The following is a 17,936-nucleotide window of genomic DNA, read 5'->3' on the forward strand; positions in this document are numbered from 1 at the left end:
ACTGCCTCATAATTTTGAACCACATAATTATTAATTTTATGTATTTATATTTCATCTTTAATACCTGAAATATTAAAAGCACACATTTGATAAAACATATCATGAAAATCTTTTTAGTTTTTAAATTATAATATTAATAAATGATTAAAGCAACAATGTCTTAGATATAATGTGATTTGATTTTAGCAGGCCTTCTGTAAAAAGTGTAAAGGTGGCAGTTTGTGATACCAGATTGTTTTCCTCTTGAAAAGCTCCATGATCTACAAGACGGAAGATAAGGACCAACGTCTTTTTTTGCTGTAATGTTCTATTCCTTGCTTATGAGGAGAAAGAAATTTGCCATAATTAACTAAATTAACACATCATATGTGCTACGACAGTTCCTGTTTAATTAGAAATGTCCAATAATGTTAGTGGTGGGATGAGAATAATGAAAATGATGAATCCCACCTATGATATCATGAATTTAGGTTACCCCTATTCAAATATTATCAGAGAGATTATTAAAAGCTGTAACCTTGAACATTTTTCCTCTTAGGGAAGTAGGTTTCAGGATCTCAGAAATTCCAACAGCCCCAAGTTTCCCGCCTCTGAGTTCATTCTGTTGGGATTCCCAGGCATTCACAGCTGGCAGCCCTGGCTCTCCCTGCAATGGCTCTGCTTTCCCTCTTAGATCTCATGGCCAACATCCTTATCCTGATTATCATCAATCAAGAAGTAACCCTGTACCAGCCTATGTACAATTTTCTGGGCATCTTGGCTGTGGTGGACTTCTGTCTAGCTACCAACATCATGCCTAAGATTTTGGCAACTTATGGCTTAATGCTAAGACCATCAGTCTCCCTGAGTGCTTTGCTCAGATGTATGTCACACATTGTTTTGTGGGCATAGAGTCAGTTATCTTTCTCTGCATGTTTATAGATAGATACTTAGCCATTTTCCAACCCCTACACTATCCTTCAAAAATCACTGAATCTATTGTGGTCAAAGTAACTGTGTTCAACTCAGAAACAGTCTGTCTACCATCCCAGTGCCCATGTTGGCTGCTCAGAGAACTTACTGCCCCAAGAACAAAATTGAGCACTGTCTGTTCTCTAATCTTGGAGTCACTAGCCTATCTTGTGATAACAGGATAGTCAACAGCATCTACCATCTACTTCTGGCCTGGACACTCATGGGAAGTGACCTGGGTCTGATTGTTTTGTCATATGCCTTGATACTTCACACTTTGCTGAAGCTGAACTCAGCAGAATCTGCATTCAAGGCCCTAAGTGCCTGCACTTCCCATGTCATCCTAATCCTGTTTTTCTAGAGAGTCGTTGTTGTCATTTCTATCACCCATATTGCAGAAATGACAGTTCCCCTCATCTCAGTTCCATTCAATGTACTACCCAATGTCATTCCTCCTGCACACAACCCCACGGTGTACATACTCAAGATGAAGGGTCCCAGTCAGGGCTTATATAAGATTCTTAAGCTGGACATAAAGAGCAACTAATGGAGAGAGGATGCTCACTTTTCTAATTTTTCTAGATATCTACCCAATATAATATCCAATGAGTTCTTAATGGCAGAAGAACTAAGGAAAAGGGGCACTTGATAGGTTTTCAGTTATTATAATGGATCAGTGGCAAGAATTGGAACTCAAAGAAAAAGTGACACTTATATTTGAAATGTTTGGGTTGCAAACAAAGCCTTATTCAAAAACAGTAACATATGGGGGCTGGCCCAGTGGTGCATCAGTTTAAGTTTGTACATTCTGCTTTGGCAGCCTGGAGTTCGCCAGTTCGGATCCTGGATGCAGACCTATGCACTGTTTGTCAAGCCATGCTGTGGCAGGCATCCCACGTATAAAGTAGAGGAAGATAGGCAGGGATGTTAGCTCAGGGCCAGTCTTCCTCAGAAAAAAGAGGAGGATTGGCAGCAGATGCTAGCTCAGGGCTAATCTTCATTTAAAAAAAAATCCAGTAACATTATAATACTTATCTTCTCAAGGAATCCAAGGGAAATGCAAGTGAAATACATGACCTGTATTTTCTCAAACCTCTTTTTCTCAGCTATGTCTTCTTTATATGCATCTTCTGCACTCTTTTTTCTTGGTTCAGAATATCTTTCTCTATTTCTCAGTTAACAAGTAAGATAATACTGATTGCCAAAATTGATCATATTCATTAGTCCAAGACATTTCAGAATAATTCGGAATACTTTTTTTCCTATTACAAATACCCAGTGAAGCATTCTCACTGTCCACATCTGGTTTGGGAAATCCTTTATGGAATACTTAATCATTGTCCAAGAGCCATATCTTTCACACATCACTCAACAAGTGAACTAAATAATGTCCTTAGAATACCAGCAAAACAAGAATTAAAAATCAGGAGAATAGTTCACTTTTAATGGACTATTAAATATTGCAGACTGAATGTCTAGAAAAAGCTTTATGAATATCCACATAAATCGATGTCTTTACAACACAACAAAACTCTAAGAGTTGTATGTGATTAGAGCACTTTTCTATGTTCATAGTTTGAATTCGGGGCTTCTAGAATTATTAAGCTACTTTGGGGCTTTCGTACTTGTAAGGTGACACCCACAGATTCCATGTTCATAAATTGGGAAGGAATGAAAGGACAGCTTCCAGAAAGAGGAGGAATATTACTGGGGACAGTGGACCCTGAGGAAGCAAAACAAACAAAGCATTCAGTGTAATTTGTATTCGATGGGGATACATTATCATAATCCACTGTGTATAAAATAGCTAGAAAATGGTATGAATGAAAAAGTTATCAGGACTATTTTTCATATTGCCAATGTCAATGTGCCTTATTCTTAAAAAATTCTCGATGGTTATAACCAAAAGACCATGATTATGTTCAGAATAATTTTTTTTTTCTCTTTTTGTAAACCTTTTGTGCTTCTATCCCAGACTGTTCAGTTTTTCAAAGAGGCTTCGTCTACTTAATGTCATCCTTGCTATTCAGTCAAACCTTATTTGGGGGCTTCCATAAGTATCATGTTAGAGTAAACTCAGATCTGCTTTTTATTTACTGTTTATTTTCTATTTATTTCCCATGCCACTCATTTGTCTGTTGAACTGACATAGGCTGGAAAAAATGCTGGTGATAAAATAGGATAGAAATAGAAATTGGTGGAAATAGGATCTATACAAAATACAAACAAGAAAATATAATCTAATAACAAAACTCACAAACAGAAATTCAGACCACGCTTCTTAGAAATTGCTACACTTGGGATTTCAAATCTTCCTTCAAACATTTTGGCTACAAAAAGAAAGAATTCTAAATTTTAAGTTTTATAGAAGCTTAATCAAAACTAGTTGTTCTAGTGAAGACCCACATTCCTGATACTGAGATGCAAGAGATGTTATTTTGCATGAGTTCTAATTAAAATAAAGCATTGTTTTACTTTATGGCATTCCCAGTAACATCTCTGTAATAAAAATAATTGATGTTTCTTGTTGTTTCATATAGTGTACTGCATAAGTCCAAAGAAATGAAAAGAAGTAAAGTTTCAGTAAAGGCAATTTTATAAGGGTACAGCATTGACATCACTATGGTCCTGGTATAAAGTTTTCTCTTATTCTTTCTCATTTAAGTGTAAAGTTGAGAATATACAGATGAACACAACGATTGGATTTCCTTCAGTCAGTCCTGTATTAATATCACGTCTATTTGGACTTTACATATAGTCATATTTATCAATACTAGAAGGCATTAGGGAGCATCATGGAGGAATGAGTTGATTCCTTTGTCTCTCCCCTCCAAGTCACAAATAAGAGAACATCCATTAACCAACAAAGGACTCCCTACACAGCACATCAGAATGCCTTCTAAATTGTTGAGACCTCCTTTTAAATGCATACTGGATGTTTTCATCTTAAATTACCATGGACAGTTTAAATTCACCATGTACAAGACTAAGCTTATCACTTCAACCTCTACCTCATGCCAAAATAGCCTCCATTTTTGAGTTCTGCCTTTTGGATAACACTGTCATAACCTACGACATGATTTACCAGCATCTTTGTCATCTTCTCGGGTATTTCTCTACCTCATCTTGGGTATAATTTCTTTATAGCTCAAAATATCTCGGTTCTTACACTTCCCAGGTCACCTTCCCAGGTCAGCATGTCTATTATCTCTAACCTATCCTCAGAGAAGAAAAACCTCTATTTTTAATCCAGAAATATTTCTAATATCAGCCCTTTCTTTCTATCACCACTCTTACAGTCTTTTAAAGACCACCTAGCAATATCTACCTATAGGTTTGCTTTGCCTTTTATAGCTTTCAAATCAATTTTGTCCTATAGCATAATTTTGAAAACATTTTAATCCACTGCTTAATAACTTTCAATGTCTTTTCATCAATTTAAGGGTGGGACTCAAATTCTTTGGCATGACATTCAATAAAGTAAAATTAAGGTCTTATCTTCTCTTTCCCATTTTCTTTCTTTCCATTCTCTAAGCACCCAAAAGTGTCCTGGTTTGGGTGATGAATTATATGGTCACTGTATGCTACCATTTCATGCTTAAACATTGCTGGACTATTTGTCAATCTCAAAATACTACCTTTACTTCAAGCTTCTGCTGACTTTGCTCCATTTCTTTCCATTATTTGAAAGTCTGTCTGCCATACACTTATTTCAAAAAGGTTTCTTTGAACCCTGGGATAGAATGGCACTTCCTTTAAAGAGGGCTGTGCATTCCAGAGGCCAGCGTAAGCTGTTGTCACTAAATTCCCTGAGACAGATATAGGATGTTTAATTTGCTTGCCCAAAGCTATTAGTGATTAATTTAGAGTGAAATCCAGATTTTTCTAGCTCAGACTCCACATCGGTTCTACTAAATAAAGTATTTTATAAAAGCCAACGAGCAATGGATCAGTGATTTATTTCTTATTTATTTGTTTTTGTGTTTTTGTGTGTGTGTGTTTGTTTTCTCTGGAGGAATATGAGGCTTCATGTTTCTAACTTTGTACCTCTACAGCTCCTGCTTTTTGTAATTTCTCCTTGCCCAGTACTCCAGTCATCTTCCAGGTAAAGAAAAAGAGAATTGTGTAGGATGATTCATACTTTCTCTTTCAAAGGGGAAGGTAATTTGGTTACAAGCACCATTCAGACTTTCCCCGAACCTCCCCCCCATTCCTTTTTATTTTTCTTTCTTTTTTTTGAGGAAGATTAGCTCTGAGCTAACATTCACTGTCAATCCTCCTCCTCAAACTCAAGGTAAACTTATACTAAGATTCTATAACTGAAGAAACAGAATAAAAGAATAAGAGAGCTCCAATGTCTTCTAATATAGTAGTACCAAATAATATGTGAATATATTTCTTAAGATTTCCTAAACAGCCCACTTTATTTCCTTCATCAATGATGCATTCTCTTTTTTCTTTTGTTATTATTTTCAAGCTCTTCTCATTTTATGATTGACAAATCTATACATATTTTGTCACCTTGGATTTATTCACCTGTTAATTCATTCATTCTGAGGGGGGAATTTTTCCTCTACCTTTCTAGATTCTTCTGGCTGGTCTAAGAATTAAATTGACATAAGACAGATTAACAGGAGAAAAACAAAATTAATTACCTATGTGTGGGGGCCCCATAAGAATATGAGACCCAAAGACAGTCAGGCAATTGAGGCTTACCTGTCTGCCTTGAGGTAAGGAGAAGGGAGCACCAGTCAGGGACTTCAAAGGAGAGGAAGATAATTCACAGGGAAAGGGAAAGAGCAAACATTTGGTGAATGAATGTTTGCCCTGCCACGAGGAGATTTTCCCTGTAGGTGTTCTTTTAATGTCTTTTATTAGGTTGAAGGATTTCTCTAAGAGTGTTTAGCATGAACTGATGTTTTATTTTGTCAAATGCATTTTTTGGCAACCATTTAATTGAATGTGTATGCATATAATAATTCTGGTCCTGTGGAGAATTATTACATTGTTTGAATTTGGGGTATTAAAACAATCTTGTTTCCTGGGATAATCCCAACTTGGTCATGATATATTGTCCTTTTTATATACAGGTATATCTCACAGATATTGTAGGTTCAATTCCAGACCACTGCAATAAAGTGAATGTCACAATAAGAAGAGTCACATGAATTTTTAGTTTCCCAGTGCATATAAAGTTATATTTATACTGTAGTTTATTAAGTATGCAATAGCATTATGTCAAAAAAATCTACATACCTTAATTTTAAAAAAATGCTTTTGACTGGCTTGGTGGTATAGTGGTTAAGTTCTCGTGCTCTGCTTCAGCAGCCTTGGGGTTGGCAGGTTCGGATCCTGGGCATGGACCTATGCACCATTTATCAAGCCATGCTGTGGCAGGCAACACACATATAAAAACATAGAGGAAGATGGGCACAGATTTTAGCTCAGGGCCAATCTTCCAGCAAAATGAGGAGGATTGGGAGTGGACGTTAGCTCGGGGCTAATCTTCCTCAAACAAAAAAAATTCTTTATTGCTGAGAAATGCTAACAATCATGTGAATCTTCAGTGAGTTGTAATCTTTTGCTGGTAGAAGTTCTTATAAAAAAACACAATCATCTGTGAAGTGCAATAAAGCAAATCTCAATAAAATGAGCTATGTCTGTACACTTGAATTAAAATTGCTAAAGTTTTATAAAGATGTTTGTATATATACTCACATTGTAAATTAGCCTATAATTTACTTTTATTGATTTTTTTTTCTTCTTATGGCATCAGAGTATTGTATATCTCATAAAATGAGCTGGAAAGTGTTTACTCCTCTTCAATTTTCTGGAAGATTTTTTGTTAAATTGGTAAAACTTCATCTTTGGCTATCATACAATTCACAGTAAAGAATAATGATCTTGAATTTTCTGTGGTAAGAAGATTTTTAACCACAAATGCAATTTCTTTAGTAATATAATGCTATCCAGGCTTCTATTTCTTTTGTCTCTCAAGAAATTTGCTCATCTTATCTAAGTTGTGTTAAAAAAATCAACCAAGTAAATTTAAAGATCTAATTGGCTTTATTCAATAATGCATGAATCAGGTAGCATCCTGTCTAGCAAGTAGTGAGATACTCCAAGGAGTTGTACCAAATGGAAGGTTCTTATAGGCAGAAGGAGAGTAGCTGGTGCAGAAGAAGACAAATGGAAGCATGTAAGCCTTCTTCAGGCCAAGTGTCAGAATAGGTGCATCATCACTCTCTCATTTAATAGACAAAGCAAGTCACATAGCTGAGTCCATATTCAAAGCATGGAAGAATAAACTTCAAAACCGCAAAGCAAAGTACACGGACATGGAAAGAAAGGAACCTTCACGCCATTGATTTACCATCATCTGCCTTTGATGCTACAGTTAATTATATACACCCTCCACATCCCAAATATGCTCATTCCCATTCCAGGAATTCCTTAAGTCTTATCCAATCTCAGGATTTGGGTCAAAAACTCAAAATCTGGTAATCTATAAGTCCAAATGCAGTTCCTTTTATCCAGAAGATTAATAAACTTGTTTATAAAAAAGAAGAAATGAACAAATATCAAAAACAAAACACAACATCCTTTCATTACTAAATGGGAAAGACTACAAAATAAGAAATAAATTTCCACCTTTTAAAATAATATTTTATCTGTTTCATTATAGCTATTTTGTTTTCAACTTAACAGTTCAGAGTAGCTAGTCTCCAGGACAGCTACTAAAGATCCTCTGCTTCTCAGTATTTACACACTTGCATAGCCCCTAACCACATTGAACCAGGGCTTGTCTGTGTCACCAACTGAATCTGACAGAAGTGTTGGTACGTCACCTCTGAAATTAGATTGTAAGAAGATACTGTGGTTTCCAACTCACTCTCTGTCTCTCTTGGGGCTCACTCGATTTTGTAGAAACCATGTCATGTGCAGACCTAAGGAGGAACCGAAGCATTCTGCCAACAGCCACAGGAGTGAGCTTGGAAGCACATCCTTAAGTCCCAATCGACTTTTTGGAGACTGCAGCCAGAGTCAACAGCTGGGCTATTGTATCGGCATTATTTGGACCCCTGCCCCCTAATCACTCTAATCATTATTCTCTCAAATAATGAATGTAAGATAGTAGAATAAAGTTAGAAGCCAATTTTCTAGCTCATCTTATTCTCCGGGGTCCCAGTCCCTTCTTATTTCAGGAAGAGACTGGTGATTTAATATAGTTTAAAGTCCCCCAGCCTAAGGGTAAGGATTCTTCTCATAATTTCTGACATCTGGCCCCACAAAATATCTGTATACTACCCCAGAATACAATTGAAAAGGAAAACTCTGCACTACTGCTACTACTACTTTCCCTATATGTGTCTTCCAACAAATTTTCTTCTTAGAGGCCTGGTCAGTGTACGTTCTGGCACAATTAGTTCAGTGAGCTAAGCATCTGTCAGTCAACTGTGTGCTTTCTATAAGTGAATCACGTAAGTAGAGATCAAAGAACCACTTTAACGGTAAGAAAAGTCTGCTTGAAGTGACAGTAACAGTCAAATTTAAGGACTGGAACGTGGAAGATGGTCAGCAAATATTTATGATGACTTGTTTTCCAATGCTTCCAATTTCCCAGTGATGAATTTCTTATAAATAGAGACAATATTTTAAGGTTTGTTTGCTTGGCTTTTTAAATGGCCTTTTAATTGACCAAGATGTCATAGATTCATTGAGGGACAGGCTAGACTAGCATCTAGATTTTGAAGAAGATAAATTCCATTGTGCAGAAGAAAATGCAGTTTAAAAATCCAAATGCATGGAAGAGACTCTTGATGAAATTCTCCTATATCTCTATGCCATAGCAAGGTGAAATAAACAAGTGAAGTCCCTGACTCTCATCCTGAGACTGAGAAGGTCACTCTTAGATGTAACGTTACTGCTGGGATTTTATTTGCCCTTTTTAAATGGGAACCAGGCAACAGAGGCTTAAAGTGTATGGTACCTGGGACCACTGGACTGTGATTTCCAAGTCGTCTTCCCCCCATCATGAAGTTGATAACTGTAGGAGGAACCAAGTAAGTCTACTGAACTAACAGGTGAGCTTCCCTGATTAAGGGGACAAATGAGAGAAGATTGATTGTATTCCCAACCCTGTTTCATGGCAAAAACACTGAGATGGAGGGGTTCTCCCCGTAATTGTCAAAGGGTTTGGCACTCATGCACTGATCACCTAGTTCATGGCATACAAAGGATATTAAGGGAGAATGTGAACCATCTGGAAGATAAACAGAGTGAGGATTATAAAATTGTACTCCATCCCTAGGAGGTTAGAATTGTTAAACTGTTATTCCACAGATGTAGCCCTGGGAGAATCACATGCCAAAGGTCTCCCTGGGACCCTGGAGTTATCTGGTGATTAGAATGAGAAATCAGAGACACCGACTTCCAACTGTCAACTCCACTGTGTACAAATTCAAGTGTTGGAAAGATAATTCATCACCATTAGGATATCCAAACATTTTCTAACTGTTATTTTATGCCTTATATTTTCTGCAACTCTGGGAGCAAGAGAACACTAAAAAGCCTGACACAAAGACAAATTGTGTCTACCCAGTACCAGTTTCTCCTGAAGAATTAAGTGAACCAGCTACCTAATGATATAAACACCCTGAATAAAGCCATTCCTTATAAACTGCACCTTGGCAGTGTTCATGAGTACATTCTTCACCACCCAGCAGCGTCATCTTCAATAATGTCAGTGAGCAGACTCTCAGCCTCATGGATTTAAATGGCCTGGGTTTCTGACGGAGATAGGTATGACAAATAAAGGCCACTTCTTGGGATAAGTGGTTAGACTGATAAGTAAAGGTTAATCTTTCAGATTCCCTACAGGTTGGCCACCCAAAAAAGTAGTTGGTCTCCTAAGGAATACCATGAGAACTGGCTACAGATGAGTCTTAAATTCACTACTGGAAGCTGAGAGATCGGTTCATGCTAGCAGTTCACCATGTCACATACAGCAGTAAATTATTTAGTTCTCTGCTATTCCTTCCCTTTTTCTTATTCTCTCTTTTCTCACTGACTTCAGCTTTCCATATTGCATTTACTAACCTGCGTCCACTCATACGTGGGGGGATTTCTAGCTTCTTTACACCAGCTACAATGTTGTCCTGCTTGGTTAAACCTGCTCATCTGTGCTGTAATGTGGACCCTGGGAACCTAATATATGTTGGTCAGAACAAAAAGGACATGAAGTTTAGACAGCATGAGAAGGAATGTCTGAGCTCTGAATGCTGACATGGTAAAATACGGCTGCTACTGCACAATGATGTTGGGTCCCAGGGGAGGGGATGTTAGATCTCTGTGTGTGAGTCCAGAATGCAGTAAGTAATGGAGAACCTAAACCTATTAATACTCTAATCTCCATGAAACTCCACTTATTAACACAATTCTAGGAAATATGACATGTGCACAGTCTGACTATTTCCCCTTATTTAACCCAGAGTAGGAATATCTCGGAAGACCTTGATGCCCTCCTGCTCGCTGCTATTCAGAACCACTTCTGCATGGGATGGCATTAGCATTATTTTTATTCTCTTTATTTCTCGAGGCTATATCATACATTTTCCATTATATTATCTTGCTTGTGTTATTACAAATCAAAGTCAACATCTTCTAAGAGTTTATTGTTGCTAGGCCAAAGGTGAAACTCAGGGATAGTGTCTGTGGGGATAGTCAGAGTGGAGACGAATAACGGAAGGCGGTAGCCATAGATCCCATGGTTCAGAAATACAGTCACAGGAGGATTAACTGTTTTCCTTCAGGAAGAGGAAGTTTCCAAACCCTAAGGATTAATGGTTCTGTGGGAGATAGGCAGGGGGTTGGTAGCCTGTTGCAACACAAGTATAAATTTTCCTTTGTAACGATGGCAAATAAAATGAAGTCAGAATGAGAGATATTGTTGTATTCTGATCCTAAAGTGATCATGGTCATTGCCAAAGCAGGTGGTGCTCCTCAAGGCTGGGCTCAAAGAGCGAGGCATCCGAAATGAGATGCGGGAAGCATCCGAAATGAGAAGCAGAACTAGTAACAAAGAAGAAACCCCTAAATAGGATTGGAGCTGTGAGGAACAGAGAGGAGCATAAGGTAAGAGTAGTTTGAATATTTCTGGTAGAGGTAGTGTTTCCTTCTTCTCAATTTCAGTTTTCTTAAAGGTAAAGACCAAATAGTGTTTTAAAATAAGATACAATGTATTTTCTATTCAGAATTTTAAAAATATATTTCTACAGAAATTTTAATAGAAAGCCCTTGGAAGTAAGTACATCCTTGATCCGTTTGTCTTACCTAAGTCTTACTTAGCTGAAAGACTCAGGGAAACTCTCCAGCACAGGTACCCTGAGCCGTGTGACTTGCCACACCAGCTATGTATCATGGAAGAAGAAGAAGAAAATAAAATAAGAAGCAAGAGTAGATTTCCTTCCTTGCTGCTCCTCACACACCTGCTTCCTGATCCTCCCAGAGATAGAGAGTTACCTACCATCCTAAAGCACTTGTTTCACAGCCTTATCAGAGAAGGACAATTGCCACCACTGCCCAGGACATGTTCTACAGGATTAAAAGAGGATTCTTTCTAGAATTCAAATTGTAAGTGTCATTCCTTGCCTTAAACATATTTAATGTTTATTATTGACTTTAAGCTAAATCCTCTTCATATTGCATTCATGTATCTGCTTCAATATCACTTTGTTAGAGAGGATTTCCCTCGTGATAAATTTAAAATGACACCAGCTTTATCATTATCCAATTGTTATACTTTGTTTTTCTGTAAAGCACTTGTATTTCCTACATCTACCTGATATATAAATATGTATAAACACACGTATACATATACATATTTTTTAATTTATTTGATTACTGTCTGTCTCATCTTTAAAATAATAATGCTATGAAATCAGAGATTTTCTCTGATTTGTTTGCTACACTTAGCAGAACTGTTAAAATTTTTGAATGTCTGAATGAAACATACTTTAAAGGCTAACATATAATCTGCTTCACAATTTCCTGCTGATTCCTGCTCCAGATTTATTGCATTCTTTTATTTTATGCTTTTTGACTTCTTAAATTGTCTGATTATATGTTTTCTCTCTGATTCCGAAAGAACAGAAAGAGGATGTCCCCCTCAAATGACACCAAGTTCCACCCCTCCTCTTTCCTCCTGCTGGGAGTTCCGGGCCTTGAAGAGATGCACATTTGGATCGGGTTTCCTTTCTGTTCTGTATATTTCATTGCCCTTGTGGGAAACGTTGCTATCCTGTTCGTCATCAAGAAGGAACGCAGTCTTCATCAGCCCATGTTTTACTTCTTGGCTATGTTAGCCTCCATTGATCTGGGCCTATCCACATCCACTATCCCCAAGATGTTGGGCATATTCTGGTTTGATTTAAGGGAAATTAGCTTTGGGGGTTGCATCACCCAGATGTTCTTCATTCATATATTCACTGCTATGGAGACTGTTGTCTTGGTTGCCATGGCCTTTGATCGCCACGTTGCCATCTGCCACCCTCTGCAGTACCATCTGATTCTCACCAACAGAACTATTAGTCTCATCCTTGTTGTGGTGTTTGGCATCAATTTCATTTTGGTTAGCCCTCTGGTGTTTCTCATCTTGAGACTTCCCTTCTGTGGACACCGAATAATCCCCCACACATATTGTGAGCACATGGGAATTGCTCGGCTGCCTGTGCCAACATAAAGGTAAACATGATATTTGGATTAATTCTTATATCAATGGTGTTTGCTGATGTGGTTCTGATTGTCATCTCCTATGTGAGAATACTTCGAGCTGTCTTCTGCCTTCCTTCTAGAGATGCCAGACTCAAAGCACTTAATGCATGTGGCTCCCATATCTGTGTTATCTTAGCCTTCTTCACTCCAGCTTTTTTCTCCTTCATGACCCACCGGTTTGGCAGGAATGTTCCCATACACATTCACATTCTTCTAGCCAATTTATATGTTGTTGTTCCACCTGCCCTTAATCCTGTCATCTATGGAGTGAGGACTAAGCAGATTAGAGAGCGGGTTTCAAGCATCTTTGTGAAAAAGTGCTAACATAAACTCTCTCAGAGATATTCATTTTAATCCAGGGAAAAGAGAATGTGTTTCTCAACTTCAGAACCTTGCAACAGAAAAAAGACTCTGACCTTAGCATAATTTCATTCATAATTTCCCAAGATATCCCATTTAGAAGATATACTAGGATTAATATCAAAAAAGTCACTGTGAAAATTTATACAATACCTGAAAGATTTGGACAACTTAGTAACAAGGTTTTATTAGGATTCCTTTCCTGTATAACCTCTACAGAGACAGTCTTGTAGATAGGAATATGTGGAATGAAGTGCTTGTTTTGATTTGTAGATAGTTAACTCTGTTGGTCACATTACTAAACCCTTGTATATCCCTACATCAAGACTACAAGTTTTTAATACTTGTGACAGATTTTTTCATTCCTTTCTTAATTGCTTCATAGTTTTTATCCATAATTTTAATGACTTATTATATGTCAGAAACTGAGGTCATATATAAATAAATTTTAAAGATAAATATATACATGACATTTTAAGGGTCTTAATAGGATGAAGAACTTGGAGAAATTTTCCCTCTGACTATGACTGTGTGTAGAATCTTCTCGGGCTCATTGTACGTATGTAGATCTCCCCATAAGTGATTTATTGTTCAAAGTAAACCGATCTGTCTGTAGATGTATGCATAGCAATAATGCAAAGCATATATAAATATAAATATATATCTCTATAGAGAGAGAGGGAGAGAAGCCAAGTTTCACAGAAGCATCAATATGGTAGGGAATTTTAGATGCTCAGAAATGAACACTCCTAAATGCACCCTATACTTGTCAATTACATTCTCAAAGGTCAAATCTAATGCAACGGATAGAAATTACTCTCATATTCACAAACTTTATTTATTCATTCAGTCATCACTTATTAAGCACTACAATGTTCAGCCCTATTTTATAGTTTTTTTATCAATGATATGTATTTGGTTAATGGTTACCTCATGATACCTTGTTACTCACATAGTAGGTGCTTAACAACTGATTTTTTACTTAAAAAAATTATTTTCCAAAGAAAGCATACTGATGGGCAACAGATTCATGAAAAGATACTCAGCATCACTAACCATCAGGGAAGTGTAAACCAAACCCACAGTGAGATATCATCTCACACCTGTTAGAATGGCTGTTATAAAAAAGACAAGAAATAATAAGTGCTAGTGAGGATGTGGAGAAAAGGGAAACCTTGTGCAGTGTTGGTGGGAATGTAAATTGGTGTAGTCACTATGGAAAACAGTAAGGAGGTTCCTCAAAAACTTAAAAATAGAACTTCCATATGATCCAGACATTGCACTTCTTGGTATTTATCCAACAGAAATGAAAACACTATCTTGAAAAGAGAAACGCACCATCTTGTTCATTGCACATTGCAGCATTTTTTATAATAGCCAAGACAAGGAGGCAATTTAAATGTCCATGAATGGCTGAATGGATAAAGAAAATGTGGTGTATATATATATATATACACCACATATTCTTTATATATATATAAAATATGTGGTGTATATATATACACAATGGAATATTATTCAGCTGTAAAGAAGGAGACATGGATGGATGTTGAGGGCATTATGCTAAGTGAAATAAGGTAGAGAAAGCCAAATACAGTATTATCTCACTTATATGTAGAATCTAAAAACCAAACAAACAAAAAGCTGAACTCATAGATAAAGAGAATGGTTTGGTGGTTGACAGAGGTGGAGGTGGTGGGTGGCTGAAATGGGCAAAGGGAGTCAAAAGGCACAAACTTCTAGTTATAAAATAAACAAATTATGAGAATGTAATGTACAGCATGGTGACTATAGTTAACAATATTGTGTTATATATTTGAAAGTTGCTAAAAGAGTAAATCTTAAAATTTCTCATCACGAGAAAAAAATTTGTAACTGTTTGGAAATGGACATTAACTAGACTTACTATGGTGATCATTTTAAAATATATACAAATATCAAATCATTATGTTGCACACCTGAAACCAATATGATATGCCAATTATATCTCAATTTTTAAAAAATTAAAAATTATATTAATCAAAAAATTATTGCATTAAATATAGTAAGAAAGAATCTTACACATAGCACTTTATGGCTTTTTATGAATGTACTATTTGGGGTCCTGTGCTTTGGAGCACCATTCTTGAAAGTTTCTAAGTCCCTTTCCAGTAGCTGGAACTAGCCACCCTTCCCCTAGCTCCAGTTACCCTGCTTGGACTCCATCCCTGTTTCTCCACTTTAGGACATTCCCCTTTGGGATATTCCACAACCCACAACCCTGCATTCATGATGTTGAACAAATGCCCATAGCTCTCAGGGATAATGCCTATAGAGTTGCCCAGGGCCTTTCGCACAGTCCCAATTCCAAGGTACTGTCCTGGAGAACAGTTTGCTCCACTGGGTGGTACAGTATTTATTTCATGAGACTGCTAGAGGTTAGTCTACCAGAATGGTGCTGGCATGCTGATTTGTGGTGATTCGAATTGTTTATGTAGTCAGAAGCTTCACAAAAAGTACTTGTCTGAGTATCTTCACACTTGATGGGCATCCCAGAACCTGTGTAAGCACTGCTCAGATCAAAATATAGGGATCTACCAACAACCTAAAAAAGGTCTTCATGCCTTGACCAGTCAATAGCCTCCAGAGTTCATCACTTTTTTTTGTATCTAATACTATAGATTAGATAGTTTAGGATTTTAATGTTAATTAAATTATATAAAATACATTCTTTATTATAGCTTATTTTACTCAAAATTATGCTTGCAAGATTCATTCATGTGATTGTCTATAGATGTAGCTTGTTACTTTTTATTGTTGTATAGTATTCCATTTTATGAATGTACCAAATTTAATTATCCATTCTGGATGGACATTTGGGTTTTATTCTATTTTTTACTATTTTGAATAAAATTTTTAGGAATACTTCTCGTTTTTTAAGAGAGACTTACTGTCAATTATAACTTCTAAGAGTATGACTGCTGAGTGATTGGGCGTGCATGCTTTTAGCTTTAGTAAAAATTTCCAGTTTTGCAAAATTGTATATCATTTTACATTTTCATCAGTTATGTACAACCTAATTGCTGCACATTCGCACCAGCACTATTAGTTTTGTATGTGTGTTTGTGTGTGGGTGAGTATGTGTATTTATTTGTTGCTGTTATGTGATATATGTAATGCTATTGTGCTATGGCTTTAGTATATATTTCCCTTATCACTAATGCTGTTGTGAAAACTATAGCTATAGGCCATTTGGGTATTCTCTTTAGTGGGACACCATTTTAAAATCTATGCCTATTTCTTTAGAATTTGGTTATCATTTTTTATAAAGTTGTAAAACTTTTTATAGCCTGTGTATGAGATCTCTCTCAGCTATATGTCCTGAGAATATCTTCTGCCACTATGTGAATTGACCTTTTACTCTTTACGTGGTGCTTTTTGAGGAATTCAAGTTTTCACATTCAATGAAGTCCAATTTATTAATATTCCCATTAAAGTATTGTTCTTTATATCCTTTTGATGAAATATTTGCTTAACTCAATAACATGAAGATATTCTCCTAAGTTACGCACAATATTTTTTATTATTTTACCTTTACATTTTGGTCTATGATCCATCTAGAATTTAGTTTTGTGTCTGATGTGAAATAAAGATCAATTTTTCTATACGAATATCCCAGTTAATCCAGAACGATTTATTGAAAAGTCCATCTTTTCCACACTGTTTCATGACTCTTTTGTTGTAAATCAGATATTAGTGTATAGATGAGTCTGTTTCTTGACTCATTCATCTACTTTTCTATCCATGTGCCAATACAACACAACGAAAATTGCTATAATTTCATAATAGTGAATATTGCTATATGATAGGGCCAATACATCATCTCTAGAAGTTCAGATCAAAATAGATGATTCCAGATTGTAGGTCATATCACAGATAAGTAGGTCCATCACAGTGGCAAAACAAAGTGATCAGTGGAAAAAAGTTGGAAATCTTTCTGGATTTTTATTGACATGGCTATCAAATCTACTGAAGGTGCCTGAAGGAGGAATGAAAAATAAGAGATTAGGAAAAGAGAAAGGACAGAGATTTAAATTTCTTACTGCCTGATATAGGGTCCAATTCTTGTCATTCTAGTAGTCCTGCAAGGCAGAAACTTGCTCACTAATTCCACTCCACAACCTCAATATTCAAAGTTGAAATACCCTCATCTGCTATCCTGCTGGGGTCCAAACACTTTTCTTACAATTTATATGACATGATGCATCAGTGGCTTGATCCACCACTTTATCATTTTACCAAAACCAATCGGCTTCAACATTCAACTGTATCCAATTTTTATGGAACTGTACAGGAGATCAACTCCATCTCCAGGCAGCCAGCCTGCAGAGAATCAGCCAAATTAACCGTTTCCTATCCATAATATATCTGAGGAGATTTTTCAAGCTTCCCTTAGAAACTTACTTTAGAATTCATAATGCAACCAAGTTGTCCTTTATCTCCTTTATAATTTTCAATCCGTGCCACATATTTTACACACTAGCACTCAGCCGTCCATCCTCCCATCCACCCAATTAAATGTGTCAAGCAGAGTCCAGGAACAGAACAACTGATTGCCCTACCCTTGTGGATTCCTTGTTATAGAGCAGGCTCTGCGCTAGGTCCTGAAATATTTGTACTCAGCGGTTCTCAAATGCCCACTTAATGACATGAAATTACCTCTTTGAAGCTGGATGACTTTTTGTTTTAGCATTTTTATTAGCAAAGGCTATACATAACTTAGAAGACTGGACATTGGGAAAAATTTAACAACATATCATATGTCAATAAAATGTAATGATAAATAGCTAAGGAAGCATGAAGAAATACCTTTA

At 36.6% G+C, this 17,936-nt stretch overlaps 1 protein-coding gene and 1 pseudogene across 1 annotated transcript; both read left to right on the forward strand.

The window, feature by feature from the left end:
* Nucleotides 1–397: 397 nt before the first annotated feature.
* On the forward strand, nt 398–1,498 carry LOC103555736 (putative olfactory receptor 56B2; annotated as a pseudogene).
* A 10,611-nt stretch (nt 1,499–12,109) lies between these two features.
* LOC103555737 (olfactory receptor 52E4-like) lies at nt 12,110–13,047 on the forward strand. Its single transcript, XM_008527491.2, is given in 2 exon segments — nt 12,110–12,671; nt 12,674–13,047. Coding segments are annotated over 2 exon segments (936 nt in total).
* Nucleotides 13,048–17,936: the final 4,889 nt, after the last annotated feature.

Source organism: Equus przewalskii, unplaced genomic scaffold (assembly GCF_037783145.1).
Source record: "Equus przewalskii isolate Varuska unplaced genomic scaffold, EquPr2 contig_6335, whole genome shotgun sequence".
Lineage (NCBI taxonomy): Eukaryota > Metazoa > Chordata > Mammalia > Perissodactyla > Equidae > Equus > Equus przewalskii.